This window comes from Ascaphus truei, chromosome 3, assembly GCF_040206685.1.
Source record: "Ascaphus truei isolate aAscTru1 chromosome 3, aAscTru1.hap1, whole genome shotgun sequence".
NCBI lineage: Eukaryota > Metazoa > Chordata > Amphibia > Anura > Ascaphidae > Ascaphus > Ascaphus truei.
The window spans coordinates 193,386,515-193,402,320 of NC_134485.1; the positions used below are offsets into that span (position 1 = coordinate 193,386,515).

The 15,806-nt window shown below is 44.1% G+C and overlaps 1 protein-coding gene across 2 annotated transcripts; it reads right to left on the reverse strand.

Moving 5' to 3' along the window:
• Nucleotides 1–259: 259 nt before the first annotated feature.
• Nucleotides 260–13,519, reverse strand: RHBDD2 (rhomboid domain containing 2). Of its 2 annotated transcripts, none has more exons than XM_075589863.1 (4): nt 13,312–13,519; nt 11,235–11,636; nt 1,241–1,391; nt 260–887 (listed from the first exon to the last, which is right to left on the reverse strand). In XM_075589863.1, the coding sequence occupies exons 1-4, from the start codon at nt 13,517–13,519 to the stop codon at nt 602–604; spliced, it is 1,047 nt and encodes a 348-aa protein (XP_075445978.1). In that variant the 3' UTR covers nt 260–601. The 2 variants fall into 2 exon arrangements, with proteins under 2 accessions (XP_075445978.1, XP_075445979.1); XM_075589864.1 differs by having other exon boundaries at nt 13,194–13,324.
• Nucleotides 13,520–15,806: the final 2,287 nt, after the last annotated feature.

A 15,806-nucleotide genomic window follows, 5' to 3' on the forward strand; every position in this document is an offset into this window, starting at 1 on the left:
CCATTCATCTGTCTCCTCCTCTCCTTCCTTAGCAACCCTGTAACAGCTGAACCTTTGTACGGAAACATACAGAAGAAAGATCCTCTTGGTCACCGAGATATCCCATCTTCTTTCAGGTAGCCCTGTCTACGCACAGTAATTAAGACCACAATTTACTGCCTAGCTACCTTAAACAAAATATCTAGTCCTACTACCAACATTATGATTGTATCTTATTAATATTGGTTAAAAAACAATTGGGGCATAAAATGGTCAACCCTTTCCTTTACATTCTTTTAATAACGTAATATTTATGAGGCCTGACCTAGTTTGGGGCTGTAGACACTACTTTCAAATCTGGTTAAAACTATCCAGCAGTATCTAACAGCATTTGTTGAAGAGACAAAGATTTACAAGTCCTACATTACAAAAGAAACTAGGCTGCAAAAACCGCTGCACTGGAGACTAAGACTTTGTTTAAGAATATAGGATATATTTGTAATCGTGATTGATTGTGGATTGCATTTTGTGGCGGTCACCATTCCGGTTGCTGCAAAGTCACACAAGGTTCTGCAGCTCCTCTGAGAAGCAAAGGTAAAATATTAACAGGGTGATCATTGCATCACTGAGTCTGGACTTGCAGTAATTGTTCCAGTGGAGGGACAGAGCCTGCAGTTGTATTTGTAGAAGCACAAGTATCTGTGTGACTGTGTCCCAATGAGCAAACGTGATTCTTTTGAAGTGATGCCTCAGAAACTATGCCAACTGGGTAGGTTGAGGATCCAGCACGAGGACCTGAATGGTGCCAAGTTCCAGCAGGCTGCACATTGTGAGTGTAGGTGGCAGGGAGTTCCAGGGGAGGACTGTAATACGGCTGCGTGGGGTATGATCCAGGTGGCGGGTTTAACCTTGTATAGAAGATAAATGGAAACAGACTTAGAATTGCTTGTGTCTATATAATATATTGCTGGCAGTAATAGCTGTTATTGTAATAACATGGTATAGTGATCAAAGTCTCAGCTGCAAAACAAGGGCAAGAAAACTGCTCAGGAATTCACGTAACCAAATTCCTTAAATCTTGATATATCTGTGGTCATTTTCCACACCAACTTTCCCCAGTTTTGCACCTGAGAGACTTTGAGTAACAGATGCCAAAATGTTTTTGTAGATTTAACACAAGATCTTTTAGTACAGTACCACAAAAATATTTCAAAATGAAAGTCTTGCATACTCTGATCTAGTTTGCCAAGAGGTTACTTACTTCCTGGTTGAGGAAGCACTGCGCTCAACTGAAGAGGCAGGGATGTAGTTCAGAACTGGGATGCGCTTCAGTAACTTGAATGTTAACATCTGATCCATTCGAGACAGCAAGGACTCTGGGGGATCCAGGAAAAAGCAGCCACCCAGACCATCTGAGTACAAGTCAAAGCAGCAACCCATTGTACTCTACTTTCAAAATGCATTTTATAATATTACTATCAGCAGCTGATAAGTCTTTTGCACTCGGTCATGCCTATGTTTCTTTAAAAGTTGTCATTCCCTGAAGGAAGGTGCTGTGAGCTGTCCCTCATAGTATCATGGGGAACTAATGGTAGTGCCATGTTAAAAAGGATATAGATATATATAATAAAGGAGTCAGGGCATACAATAACAGTAATAACACAAAAGATAGCAGCGGGTGCTACTGCTAACGTACTGAACAGTACTATGTAGAAGGGTCAAAAAAATCAGGCATGTCATATGGTACAACAAATTTGTCTTTACTAGCTCAACGTTTTGGCTTCCCAACGGTTCTTGAGAAAAAAAAAAAAAAGTGCGCGCATGCGCGCAGAGCACACGCATTTTTTTTTTTTATTTTTTTTTTATAACTTGTATTTTATTATACATAAATGCATGATATACATAAAAAAAAAACATCAGGTGCATATTTACCATATCATATACAATAACAAAAGCATAATAAACTCACGTAGTTTTTCGAGCCCTACTTAACCACGTGAGTGGGAATCGTCATGTGTAAGGTACTGGGGTAAAGAATAATATATAAAAAAAAAAAAAAAAAAAAAAGAGGGGGGGGGAGGAGGTAAAGGAGGGGGTGAGGGGGAAGGTGTATCCAAGGACAAGAATATATCTGGGGAACACCAGGGCAGCGTGAGGATTGTGTATCAACTAGTGAGGTCTTTTTGTAGAATAAGTGATTGGGCGTAAGGAATATGAGGTTCTAGGTGTGGGGTTGGTTCTCATGCCCCCAAAGGAGAACGCATTTATTACTATTATAGCCAAATTGTGTTACGCTCTACCCCAGGGATGTCTGTTTGGGCAAGCCAGGGGGCCCAAACTTTTAGATAATTGTCGCCAGTGTCATTAACTAAGCTCGTTAGCTTTTCCATCTGGCAGATAAACCAAATACGATTCCGAATCTTTGGGATAATTGGGATATCGGGGCGTTTCCATAGTGCTGCGATCTCGCACCGCGTAGCTAGAGCAAAATGTGCAATTAGTTTATTGTGTGATTTTGATAGGCCCTTTAGGGGTCTGTTCATGAGAAACAGCCAAGGGTCTGGGGGAATAGTGAGATCAAATACTCTCTGGATCCAATTTCTGATCTTTTCCCATAGCGGGTATATCAGCGGGCAAGACCACAGCATATGTAACAGGTCAGCTGTTCCTCCACATTGTTTAGGGCACAATGGGGAGGACCCTGGTATAAACTTAGATAATTTGAGTGGGGTGAGGTACCATCTCATAAGAACTTTATATGCGTTCTCCTTCAGTGTGGTGCATATAGAACTTTTTGCGGCTCCTAGGAATATAGCATTCCACTCTTCGTCGTCCAAGGTCTCCCCCAGGTCTCTTTCCCATTGGGTACGGAATGTAGGTGATTGGTGCTTTGAGATTGCAGGTTCGACTACCTCTCTGTATATCGTAGATATGAGTCCCTTAGTGTCGGTTTCTGCCCGACAGAGCTTTTCAAAATTCGTCAATGGGGGGTATGGGGCAAATTTATTATAAAATGATCTGAGCTGGAGGTATTTATGGAATTCAGCGTGGGGAATGTCTTTTTCTAATCTGAGATGGTCAAAAGATTTAATTTTTAGATCATGGCCCTCCAGATCTTTGAGTCTAGTATAGCCTTTTTGTTTCCAAATTGAGTGATTATGACCAATAAGACCCGGTGCAAAGCTGGGATTATTCCAAATGGGTGACATCGGGGAATTTGCTGAAGTAAGTGAGTTTTTTAATCTTGATGCTTCCCAAACAGATAAGGAGTTAGCCATTGAGGTGAGCGGTAAAATAGTGTTTTTCCTTGATGTTTTAGGTAGCCAAATCAAATTGTTAAGCTCTAAAGGGGAGCAAGCCGCATGTTCGAGCTCAACCCATCTTTTTAATTTGGGGTCGGAATGCCATTGTATGACCTGGCTTAATTGAGCCGCTTTAAAATATGACAACAGGCAGGGTACCGCTAGGCCACCCGCTAAGATAGGTCTCTTCATAGATAATTTATTTACTCTCGGTTTTTTACCTCCCCAGATAAAATTAGATATTCCAGACTGAAGTGAGAGTATGTCCTTCAGTTTGAGTGGCACAGGTAGTGTCTGGAAGAGGTATAGGATACGGGGAAGTAGATTCATCTTAACGCTGTGAATCCTTCCGATCCAAGAAATCTTCTTGGAAGACCATCTGATTAGGTCTTGTTTTAGAGTCCAGATCAGTTTGGGATAATTTGCTTTATAGATGCTTTTTGCATCTTTGGTGATATAGGTCCCCAAATATTTTATCGAGTTCTTTTGCCAGTTAAAATTGAAATTTAGTTTCAGTAATTTCTCTGTATGCCTAGGGAGGTTGATATTCAGAGCTTCAGATTTGGATTGGTTAATCTTGAAACCTGAGACCTTGGAGAATTTATCTAGTAGGTCAAACAGGTTAGGTAATGACGTAAGGGGTTTGGAGATGATTAATAGGATATCATCAGCATACAGGGCCGCTTTATGTGATTGGGAGTAAACGTTTAACCCTGAGATATCCGGGCTATCACGAATTCGTGCCGCGAGGGGTTCAATACATAGGGCGAACAGGAGGGGAGATAAAGGGCATCCCTGTCTTGTGCCACTCTGGATTTGAAATGGGACCGAGGGGAAGCCCTGATGTATGACCCTGGCGGTTGGGCCTGAGTATAGTGACATAATCGCTCTACTCACCCGATTTCCGAAGCCAAATGCCGCGAGCGTCTCTTTTAAGTATGGCCAGTCTATCCTATCAAAAGCTTTTTCTGCATCCAGACTTAATAGCATGCTTTGTGTGTTATTTTTGTTAGCCAATTCCAACAGATCAATAAATCGTCGGGTGTTATCCGCTGCCTGCCTCCCCTTAACAAAACCGACCTGATCTGGGTGTATTAGTCTGGGTAGGATATGACTTACTCTGTTGGCCAATAATTTCGCATATATTTTGATATCGGTATTAATTAGAGATATTGGCCTATAGCTTTTACAATTTAGCGGATCCTTGCCAGGTTTATGTATAAGTGATATAGACGCCCGCAGCATGTCCCCAGGAATAGGGGCTCCTGCTAAGATAGCATTAAACATTTGGAGCAGCCTCGGAGCAAGTGATTCGGAAAATTTCTTATAATAAAGCCCCGAGAAGCCATCAGGGCCTGGTGCCTTTGATGGCTTAAGCTCCTTGATGGCCTGCGACACTTCATCCAATGTGAAGTCAGCGCCCATAGCTTCTCTGTCTAGCTCTGTCAATCTCTCCAGTTTTGAGCTGGCTAAGAAATCTCTTAGTGCGCTGCTCGTGTTGTTATTGTGTGCCACCTTCTTACCGTCGTATAGGGAGCCATAAAATGAACCGAATTCTTCCACTATTTTTTTAGGATTGGCCGTAAGTACACCCGATTTTAAGCGTATAGCTTGGATATTAAACTTAGATTGCCTATCTTTCAGTGCGCGCGCCAGCATCGTATCCGGCCTATTAGCTTTTTCATAAAACTTCCTCTTAGACCAACATAGGGAGTTATCTGCCCGGGAAGTTAATAACATATTTAATTCAATTTTTGTATCTTTAAGTTCCTGTGTCGTAAGTGGATCGGGATTGGTCTTATGACTCGATGAAAGGGAATACAATTTGGATTGGAGCGTCCGAATTTTGGAATCCCTCACTCGTTTTCTTTTAGCAGTGAGATTAATTATTATGCCCCTTAGCGTTGCTTTAGGAGCCTCCCATAAAGTCATATGGGACTCCACAGAGCCTGTGTTTATCTCAAAGAATTGAGTTATTTCTTGACCTATCGTTTCGCAGGTTTCGGGTATTTTAAGAATAGATTCATTAAGTTTCCAGTTTGCGCCTGGTCTATTGGTCTGAATATTGTTGCACCTGAGCTCAATTGGTGCATGGTCAGACCATGAAATATCATGAATCTTTGTATGATTGACCTTAGGGACCAGGTGGCACGAAACGAAGAGATAATCGATTCTGCTATATGAGGTGTGTGGGTGGGAATAGAAAGTGTAGTCCCTTGCCGTAGGGTGGAGCTCCCTCCATATGTCTACTAATTGATTATCTTTCAGGGCATTGTGCAGGGAATTTTGAGCTTTTTTATTATCGGAGTCATTTCCCCCTGATCTGTCTATTGAAGATTGCATTGTGATGTTAAAATCTCCTGCTATTATAGTGTATCCCTTAGCTGCTGAGTTTAGCAGGCGGAAGAACCTGTCAAAAAAGGACGCATCCCGTGCCCCAGCGTGTGCGCGCGCGCACTCCAGCCTGTGCGCGCGCGCCCGTGCCCCAGCGTCTGCGCGCCCGTGCCCCAGCGTCTGCGCGCTCGTGCCCCAGCGTCTGCGTGCCCCAGCATCATCACCCATAGCCTTTCCCCACATAACCTGCACTCCCCGCCTTCTCGCGAGATCTCGGTCGCAGACTAGTGACGTCAGAGCGACCGGGACTTCCCTGCAGGAGGCGGTCCCCCCGCGGCCCCGCATGGAGTGGGGGGGAGACTGGGAGATCGAGCCCCTCTCCCTGCTGTAGGGTCTCGGCCCGCTTTCCTGGGGGGTCCGGGGGGGTCACATAGCCCAGCGTCGCCGCCCAGCATTATCATCATGTACACAGCACTACCTGCACAGCACACCCCAGCACCACCTACACAGCACACCCCAGCACCACCTACACAGCCTAGCACCACCTGCACAGCACATCCCAACACCACCTGCACAACACAGCCCAACATCACCTGTGCAGCCCAGCTCAGCACCACCTGCACAGCCCAGCATTACACACACATCCCAGCATCACCGCCCAGATCGTTGCCCTCCGCGCGGTGCATCCACAAGCTCCTAGTGACGTCAGGGCAGCGGGGGCTTCTCTACAATAAGCGGTTCCTCCGCAGCCCCAGGTGGAATAAGAGGGGGAGAGGGAGACTTGGAAGTCGAGCCCCTCTCCCTCCTCACGGGTCTCGGCCCGCTCATCTGGGGTACCTGGAGGATATGTATGGGTCTAGTTACCACCAAGCATGTCCCTGCCCCCCACACAATACACAACACCCAACAAACATAAATAAATAAAGATCATCTCCATGTTAAATATTGCCCCACATAGGGTGACACAGGGTCTGGGAATCACACAAGAAAGAAATTAAATCCATATGATCCCATATAACAGGGATGATTAACATTTTATTAAAAAATAGTAGTATATATGGAGAAGATATGTTATATGGGTTAGAGGTATATTATTGTTATGTTGAGTACATATGTATATATATATATATATATATATATATATATATATATATATATATATATATATATATATATATATGTAGATGTACATATGTTTGTGTATATGTGTGTTATTACATATTACTATATACGCTATATAAGATTCCGTTATGATAAATATCTGCTATTTCGGTTTGGCTTTATACGGTGTGCTACGAGAAGGTCTATTATGTCACGTCATAAGGACTACATCAGTGATGGAGACTTTTCAGCACATGTGGATTCGTTCGATATAAATATATTTAGATATCTCTATATGAAGAAGCGGGTTATATGGAGGATACATACAATACAATTGACATATTATTTGTCTCTACGGATTGAAATTACCGCATGTATTGTATCCATATGCTAATGTTTCTCGTGTCATATCTGCCATAAATGTTCGGAAAGATGATGTGCAGACACATATATATACATGTTTAAAATTTCATAAGTTAGCTTAATAAAAGCTGTTTAGAAGCTGTTCACATTAGATAAGATTACAAACATAAGGGCGCAACGGCCTAAGGTTACTGTTATTTTGCCAAGGTAAATCCCGCTAACCCCATTGCCAGTAATAGCACTATCTAGATTACAATAGGGATTCAAGGTTCATGGTCATTAAGGTCACTGTTAGTGGCTCTGAGTTGATGTCACTATCATTTTATGTTGCAGTTCACAAAATATGCTTTGCTTTTTCCTTTTTGAAAAGTGCCGAGGGAGATACTCCCCTTCGAGCATGTGTCCCCTTCATCGGTCCCCAAAGATGAGGGACCGATTCCAAGACCCAGGGTGGGATGTCTTCAACACAGGAGACTGGCCCATCTTTAAGATGGAGTCAGAAGACCCACCCTCTGGGCACAGGAGTTACTCTCGGGGGCTCCCGAGATACGCCCTTGTTTTTTGTTTATCCCTTTTTACAATTTTATTATTATTTTCTTTTTCCCGTTTTAGCCCTCTTGTCGCTTCCCCTGTCTTGTCTACCTTTCCCTGCCCTCTCCCTTTCCCTTCCCTCTCCAGGGAACATGGATTCCACCCAGAGCGTCTAGCCGACACGATAGTTTGGGACACATCCGCCAGAAACCTCAGATATAATTTCACAAGTAAGTATGCAGATCACTATATATATCATTACCTACTTCGTAATACATGGCGTTAACATTAATCTCTCATAATGTGAAGGGCTTTAATAGCCCAATCAAAAGAAAACTTGCTTTTACAGATTACAAGAGAAAACAAGCGGATGTGTTATTTCTACAAGAAACACACTTTAGTAATAATAGCTCCCCCAAGTTCCTAGATAAGGGCTTCTCCCAATTTTACACAGCATCAGTCAAAAAACGTGGAGTAGCCATCGTATTTAACAACTCAATCCCATTTATTCTCCAGACAATCAAAAAAGATGTAGATGGTCGTTATATCATTGTAACAGGGACCATACATGAGCAGCCTATTACGGAGCACACGCATTTTAAGTGAAACGTCCGTGTTTTGTCACTCTTGTCTCAGAAATTGTATTTGTGTTTTGATTTTTAATTAAAAACATCACCACCATCAGTGCAAAAACGCAAAGAAGTTTGAGTTAGAACTCGTGTGCGCGGCACACACCCTGTTTTACCCATTTGCATTTCTATATGTATAGTAACTGTAAATATCTGTGTGGATCTGTGTTGCATCTACGCCTGTGCACGGCACCTACTGCGCATGCGCGCTCGGCATCACTACTGCGCAGGTGCAGACCGGCACCTACTGCGGCAACGGCTCCTGCGCACCAAGCGCAGGAGGCCTCTTCTGCCAGCAGTGACGTCACTTCTGTTTCCATCAAGGTGATTTACTCATAGGTGCCAGCATAGAAGTTTCACTTCCAAAGGCTCCATTGGGAAGCCGAAGGGAGGGGGGGAGGAGGGTGTGTGTGTGTGTGTGTGTGTGTGTGTGTGTGTGTGTGTGTGTTAAATGCCTCGATGGTAACTAAAGGACCCATGTACTAAAATTATCTTTTGAATTTATTTTGCGTCAAGAATGTAGTGTTCAAAAGAAGTACAAACCTTAGTAAAACGTGCGTGATATTTATGACGGTCGTTGTGTGAAATGTTGCATATGACTCATAGTTTGGGTTGTGAATGATTTTTGACGCATTGCGTCGTGTCGCGTACCTGCTTGATACATACTGTGAGTTCATTTGAAATCAATCATTTTTGTAATGAGTCAATTAAAATACATTTTGAATTTGCAAATGACCCAAAACACAATATAATTATGTTTACTGTTATTTCTGTTACGCAGACACTGAAAATATACTTGTTGGCTTTCTTGAGTTAATTAAACGCCAAACATTCCATTTGCAACTCTTCGTACATTGGCCCCCACAACGCTTTAGTGTTTTTAATATATTTACCTAATAATCTTGTGATAAAACTTTAAACTGCTGTATATTTGGGGAGATTGTTCGTATAAAGTCTTTCCCTTTTAATGTGTTGTGTATAATGACAGCATCACGAGTAGTTTAGACATAATGTGAATGGACAACAATTGCCTGATAACATTTGAATTAAACAGATCTGCAGAAAATAGAAACCAACTCATTTTTACACCAAAAGGAAGAGTGAAAATGTTACCGCTATCAAAGCGTGACTTTGCAGCTTCCTATTGGATGACCCTTTCTCCCATCTTTGATTTTACTTCCTTTTTTTAGGAGCCGATTTTTAAAAATATATATTGGCAACCATGGGGGTCTCTGGAGCTAGGAGTAGTGCACGTTATCTACACGGGAGTCCCCTGGTTCCGAGTCGGTAAAAAATTAATTCCAAATATTGAGGGATTGCTGCTCGCCAACCGTGCAGGTACAAAACCCGTTTTTGGTTCCTATACCTATTACACAGAAAACTTTTTGTGTGAGATTAGCTGCAACGGTTATGGGACTTCCACAGGGGTTATTTGGAAGTACCTGTGTCTAGCATAAGTAGAGGAACTACTGTGGTACCTATCATCTACCCTCAAAATATTGGAGGATCTGATAACATGGAATAGGATGTAATGTCCGTTTTAAAGACATCTCTCTTTTTAGGAGGAACTACATCTTTCTTCCAGAAGCGTCCCACCAGAAAGTTTTGCTAAAGAACTCTGTGAGCAAAGACTTAGGCCGCGCGACGGCGACGCGACTGATGACGTCACCCGTCGCCGCTAGCGAAAGTTGTAATTCGCTTTCTGGCGACCAGGTCTTTGATTGGTTCAGAGGCTGTCACACATGGCGACAGCCTCCGAAAAATCTAATTTTACCGGCTTCAGAAATTCGCGCCGCCAGCGTCTCTCCCACTATAAGCGCAGCCTAATGGAGTAAATTCTATATATGCCGAAGCAGCTGTTCAGACTTTCTATGGATATTTTATACATTTATATAAATTTACCCCAATATGTGATTTAAAAAGGTGATAGATCGAGAATAGAATTCAAGAATTGGATTACTTTTTCTGGAGCACTTTGGGGGAAATCCACTAACCACAAAAACACAAGAAAAAAAAATATTGTTATCTTTTTCTTCAGGCCCAGTGAATTCATGCATATCCATGAATTTTGTTCATCTGTTTCACAAATGATGGATTCATAACTACTTCACACAAAAACCACCAAAATGTCCTTTAAATTTGAGGATTGTAGCTCATCACCAAGACATTACAGAAATATTGCAAATGCCCCCAAAGTATTTGTTTACAATGGAAGGTAAAAGTTAAAGGTTCACAAATTATTTTAAAAAATACTTACACCTCAAATTAGTTTACAAATGATTAGAAAATACCTGTACTTATGAAATGTTGGTTTTTATAGGCGTCAATTGAATATGTTGAACCTTAGGCCACGCTTATAGCGCCGTCTATGGCGACACGACGGGTGACGACACCCGTTGCCACAGGCGAAAGTTATATTTCGCTGGGCGGCGGCGGCGCAGGTTTCCTGGCATTTGATTGGTTCAAGGGCTGTCACGAGGCGACAGCCCTTGAAAAATCAAATTTTGCCGGCTACCAGTTTTCGCGGCGGCGACGTCGCTCCGTCGTGCTTACTATAAGCGCACGTGACGTCGCCAGCACTATAAACGCGACCCAAGCCACGTAGTTCCCTTTCGTCTTAGCAAGTCTTGCCCCTTTTCTACCATCAAAGTGAACCGGTGAGATGTTTACGGGCAAGTTACATCTTGGTGCCTGATGCCATTTTTACCAAAATCTGACAACTACAAGTATTTTAGAGTTAGTTTGTAAACATGGTCAGCTGAGATTGAGGGAGGTTTCATTTCCTCTAGCTACTCTCCTTGGTGTTTTGTCTCTGTGTTCAACAAGAGTTTATACTGGTAAACTCCCCCCTCCTCTTTAGCTTTATTTGCTCAGTTACCAGGGATTGCACCTTTACGTTATTAGAACATGGTTGCATGCTCAAGACCCTTTTATGAATGGCGACATGAGCCGTCTGACCGGTACGTGCAGCGCTCAGCTACTTCTTAAAGGATACACGCTACGCCTACCAGGATGCTGCATGCATTGCTGAGGACAGGTGCGTGAGGAATGAACATTGCCAGGATCAGGAACAGCAGCGGCAGCAGTTTGGTGGGCACCATAAACCCGAAGAACAGCAGGCGTCTGAGGCTGGTGCGTGTGGTGAAAACAGTGATCATAGTGAAGGCCACGGCTGTGAATCCCTGGACTCTTCCATCCACTTGCGGGCTAAAACCTGTGGCCAGGATAGCCAGGTACATGAGCCCAGAAGAGACAGCGAAGAGAGGGGTGAGGAAGCAGAACTTGATAGTGCCACTGTTCTCCTCGAAACCTCCCCCAAAGTACCAGGCAATGAGGCAGCTGCAGGCCAGCGATGAAAGGTCCTCGTGGTAATAGATGTACGTGATCAATCTGTGAACTGAAAGCTCAAGTTGTGTTAAAGGTACAAAAGGCCAAAACCAACCAGTCACATGTTTGAAGCAGCAAAAACCACGTAGCACTGCTTGATCATTTTATAGCATTGAAGCAGGGGGTTTCCGGAGCTGAACTGCATTCAGTTCAGCCCCGGGAACCCCCTACTTCCAGAGATACTTACCTTGGAAGGGGGTGCCTGTATCTATGCAACCAGGGAACTTGTGTACCTAACTAAATGGCTGCGTTTAACTGTCACACGGGCCAAAAGGAAGACGTGACGTCATCCGTTGCGGCTTCCTATTGGCCTGTGTGACCAGGACATTTAAACATGAAGGAGATACTGGCATCCCTTATGGAGGCATGTATATCTGCAAGCAGGGAGTCCCTGCAGCTGAAATTACCCTAGTTCAGCTCCGGAGACCCCCTGCTTCAATCCTATAATTAAAAAAAAAAAAAAAAAAATTGTGCACTGCTATGTTTTGCTGCTTTAACCCCTAGGGCAGGTATGCAAACTGGGGGCGCTGAAATAAACACCGCACTTACAGAGGCCCACGCTCTTCCCCACAACATTTAAACTGATTGCCGGGATAGAGCGCAGGGTCTCTAACTTCCTCTTATTTTCTCTCCAACTTCTCCTCCTGCATTTTCTGATAGCGATGTCGCAGAGATGAGGAGATGCAAGAGAGCAGGTAAGAGAGTAAGGGGGGTGCGACGTAAAAAGTTTGTGCACCCCTGCCCTTGGGTATCCTTTTGATGTTGAACCAGTAACATGGAAGGATTTAAAGTGGCAATACCCGCTGCTCATTGTTTTTTGTTACAGGGTGAGAGCCAGGGACCCCCCCAGAGCTGAACCAATATTGGGCTCTGGGGATCCCCAGTTCCCAAGATACTTAGCGGTAAAAGGTACCAGCATTTGATTCGCCTGCATTGGTAAAGAAAATGGCCTTTTATATCTCATGTGTCACGTGGGAAGAATAGGAAGTAACAACATGCGTTGTAGCTTCCTATTGGACAGGGCAAAACCAGGAAGTGATACTGGTACCTTCACAATTAAGTATCTGAAAAGTGTACAGTTCAGCTCCAGGAATTCCCTGGTTCCCATCCTGTAAAACAAAACAGAAAAAAGGATGGGTTAAAACAGCAGGATTGCAGCTTTAAATAAGTGAAATTTGAAGATGTTGAATCAAAACTTTTTTTTTTTTTTTAGTCCACGTCCTCTAACGTACTCTTGGAGTGCCACTTGATGGGCTTATTATAAGCTTCCAATAACTTTGCACCAATTGAGGACCATAAAAAGTTAAGATTTTATTTTTTTGTATAGGATAATCACATAAAAAAATATATGTTGGTTAGTTAATACATTACACTGGGATTTTAGCTTTAAAATTATATTAAGGAAGTATGTTGCTGCAAGTTATGTGTGAAGACAATGACAACAGCTTTTTCTTAAAGAGGACGATTTAGTGGAGAGTGAGACTTCCTACGGGGGAAGCTGGGGTACTGACTAGCAGTTTATAGTAGGTGCAAAGTGACGGCGACTTGAGAGATATAAGCACTTTACCATTCTGCATACAGTCTGACTCCACAACAACAGGTAGGGAGGGTATCTGCATTGCGCATTGATCTGCGGCCTTCGCCTCCTCCACATATCCCGCAGTATCACCTCTTCCCTCCAATACCTGACATACTCCCCAGCACCCCGGCCTCCAGATCCAGCCTCGCCGCAGGGTCCTCGCCTCCACCCGCACGCAACAGGGCCGGGGCGGAGACCGCCAGGGACAGCAGCAAAGTGAAGGCCACTCCGGGGGTGAGCCGCACTTTCGGCAGCCGGGACACCAGGCTCCTGCGCCAGGTCCCCCCCTGCACGGCGGCGTCCTCCTCCTCCATGGTGCCCGGGCAGCGGAGGCTCCACACCCGCGTGCTTGTTGTTTGCCAACTTCTGTGTGCCTCTTGCATTCCACTTCCTGGTCGCGCGCTCTGGTGTTACCATAACAACGGGGGGGGGGCGTCTGCTACTTAGTACACTGATGTAGTTACAAATACATGAGATGGGAGGGGTCTGTCTGTAAATACACATCCACTTACAGCTACATGAGATGGGAAGGGTCTGTCTGTAAATACACATTGATCTAGACCCAAATGAGTGACATTGGTGCAAAATAATTTGTTTAATTGCGCGGTCAGCGGCAGCATGGACACAGCCTAAAGGTTTAGTAACCCTTTCGCCTCTACAATAACAATGGCAACGAAATGGTTAACTCAGTGTCAGAGGGGCCTGGTGTAGGGTAACCAGATTTTCAAAAAGAAAAACCAGGACACAATAAAAAATGTATTTATAAAACAAATTACATCACGTGATGCACCCTGTTGCCATGACAACGAGACACTGATGTCAGTCGGTGACATGTTGCCATGACAATGTGGCATCACGTGATGCCTCGGCACCATAATGCATCCCGTTGGTGGGGGCTGCAGTGTGTGTCTGTGTGTATAGGAGGTGGGCCCTACAGTGTGTGTTTGTCTTTATTTATATAGCGCCATTAATGTACATAGCGCTTCACAGTAGTAATACATGTGGTAATCAAATAAATAACAGAATGGGAATAAGTGCTTTAGACATAAAAGTAACATTAAGGAAGAGGAGTCCCTGCCCCGAGGAGCTTACAGTCTAATTGGTAGGTAGGGAGAACGTACAGAGACAGTAGGAGGGAGTTCTGGTAAGTGCGTCTACAGGGGGCCAAGCTTTATGTATCGTGTCCAGTATTATCCACAGTGCTATTCATATGCTTCTTTCAGCGTGTGTGTCTTAAAGGTGGATAGAGAGGGTGCTAGTCGGGTACTGAGGGGAAGGGCATTCCAGAGGTGTGGGGCAGTCAGTGAGAAAGCTTTAAGGCGGGAGAGGGCTTTAGATACAAAGGGGGTAGAAAGAAGACATCCTTGAGAAGAACGCAAGAGTCTTCCCCTTAAGAGGGTGCATAACGAGAAATTAGGGCTGAGATGTAAGGAGGGGCAGAAGAGTGTAAAGCTTTAAAAGTGAGGAGAAGAATGGAGTGTGAGTTGCGGGATTGGATCGGAAGCCAGGAGAGGGATTTCAGGAGGGGAGATGCTGAGACAGATCTAGGAAAGAGTAGCGTGACTCTGGCAGCAGCGTTTAGGATAGATTGTAGGGGAGACAGGTGAGAGGCAGGAAGGCCGGACAGCAGGAGGTTACAGTAATCAAGATGGGAGAGAATGAGGGCCTGAGTCAGAGTTTTAGCAGTCGAGCAACAGAGGAAAGGGCGTATCTTTGTTATATTGCGGAGGAAAAAGCAACAGGTTTTAGAAATGTTTTGAATGTGAGGGGCGAATGTGAGAGAGGAGTCGAGTGTGACCCCTAGGCAGCGTGTTTGGGCTATTGGGTGAATGATCGTAGTTCCAACAGTAATGTGGAAGGAGGTAGTAGGGCCAGGTTTGGGAGGAAGTATGAGGAGCTCTGTTTTAGCCATGTTGAGTTTATGGCGGCGGAGGGCCATCCAGGATGATATAGCAGAGAGACAGTCAGAAACTTTGGTTTGTACAGCAGGTGTAAGGTCAGGTGTTGAAAAGTATATTTGTGTGTCGTCAGCATAGAGGTGATAATTAAACCCAAAAGATGTTATTAGGTCACCTAGAGAGAGTGTGTACAGAGAAAAGAGAAGAGGTCCCAGGACAGAGCCCTGGGGCACCCCCACAGAGAGATCAATAGAGGAGGAGGTGTTAGCAGAAGAGACACTGAAAGTACGATGGGAGAGGTAGGATGAGATCCAGGATAGAGCTTTGTTCCGAATATCAAGAGTATGGAGAATGTGAAGGAGAAGAGGGTGGTCCACGGTGTCAAATGCTGCAGAGAGGTCGAGTAATATGAGCAGAGTGTAATGACCTCTGTCTTTGGCAGCATGGAGGTCGTCAGTTATTTTAGTGAGGGCTGTTTCCGTGGAGTGAGCAGTGCGGAAGCCAGATTGTAGAGAGTCTAGGAGAGAATAGGTGTTGAGAAAATGGAGCAAGCGAGAGAATACAAGACGTTCAAGGAGCTTAGAGGCAAAAGGCAGGAGGGAGACAGGTCGATAGTTAGAAAGACAGGTAGGGTCAAGCTTGCTGTTTTTGAGTAATGGTATTACTGTTGCATGTTTGAAGGAGGATGGAAAGGTTCCAGAGC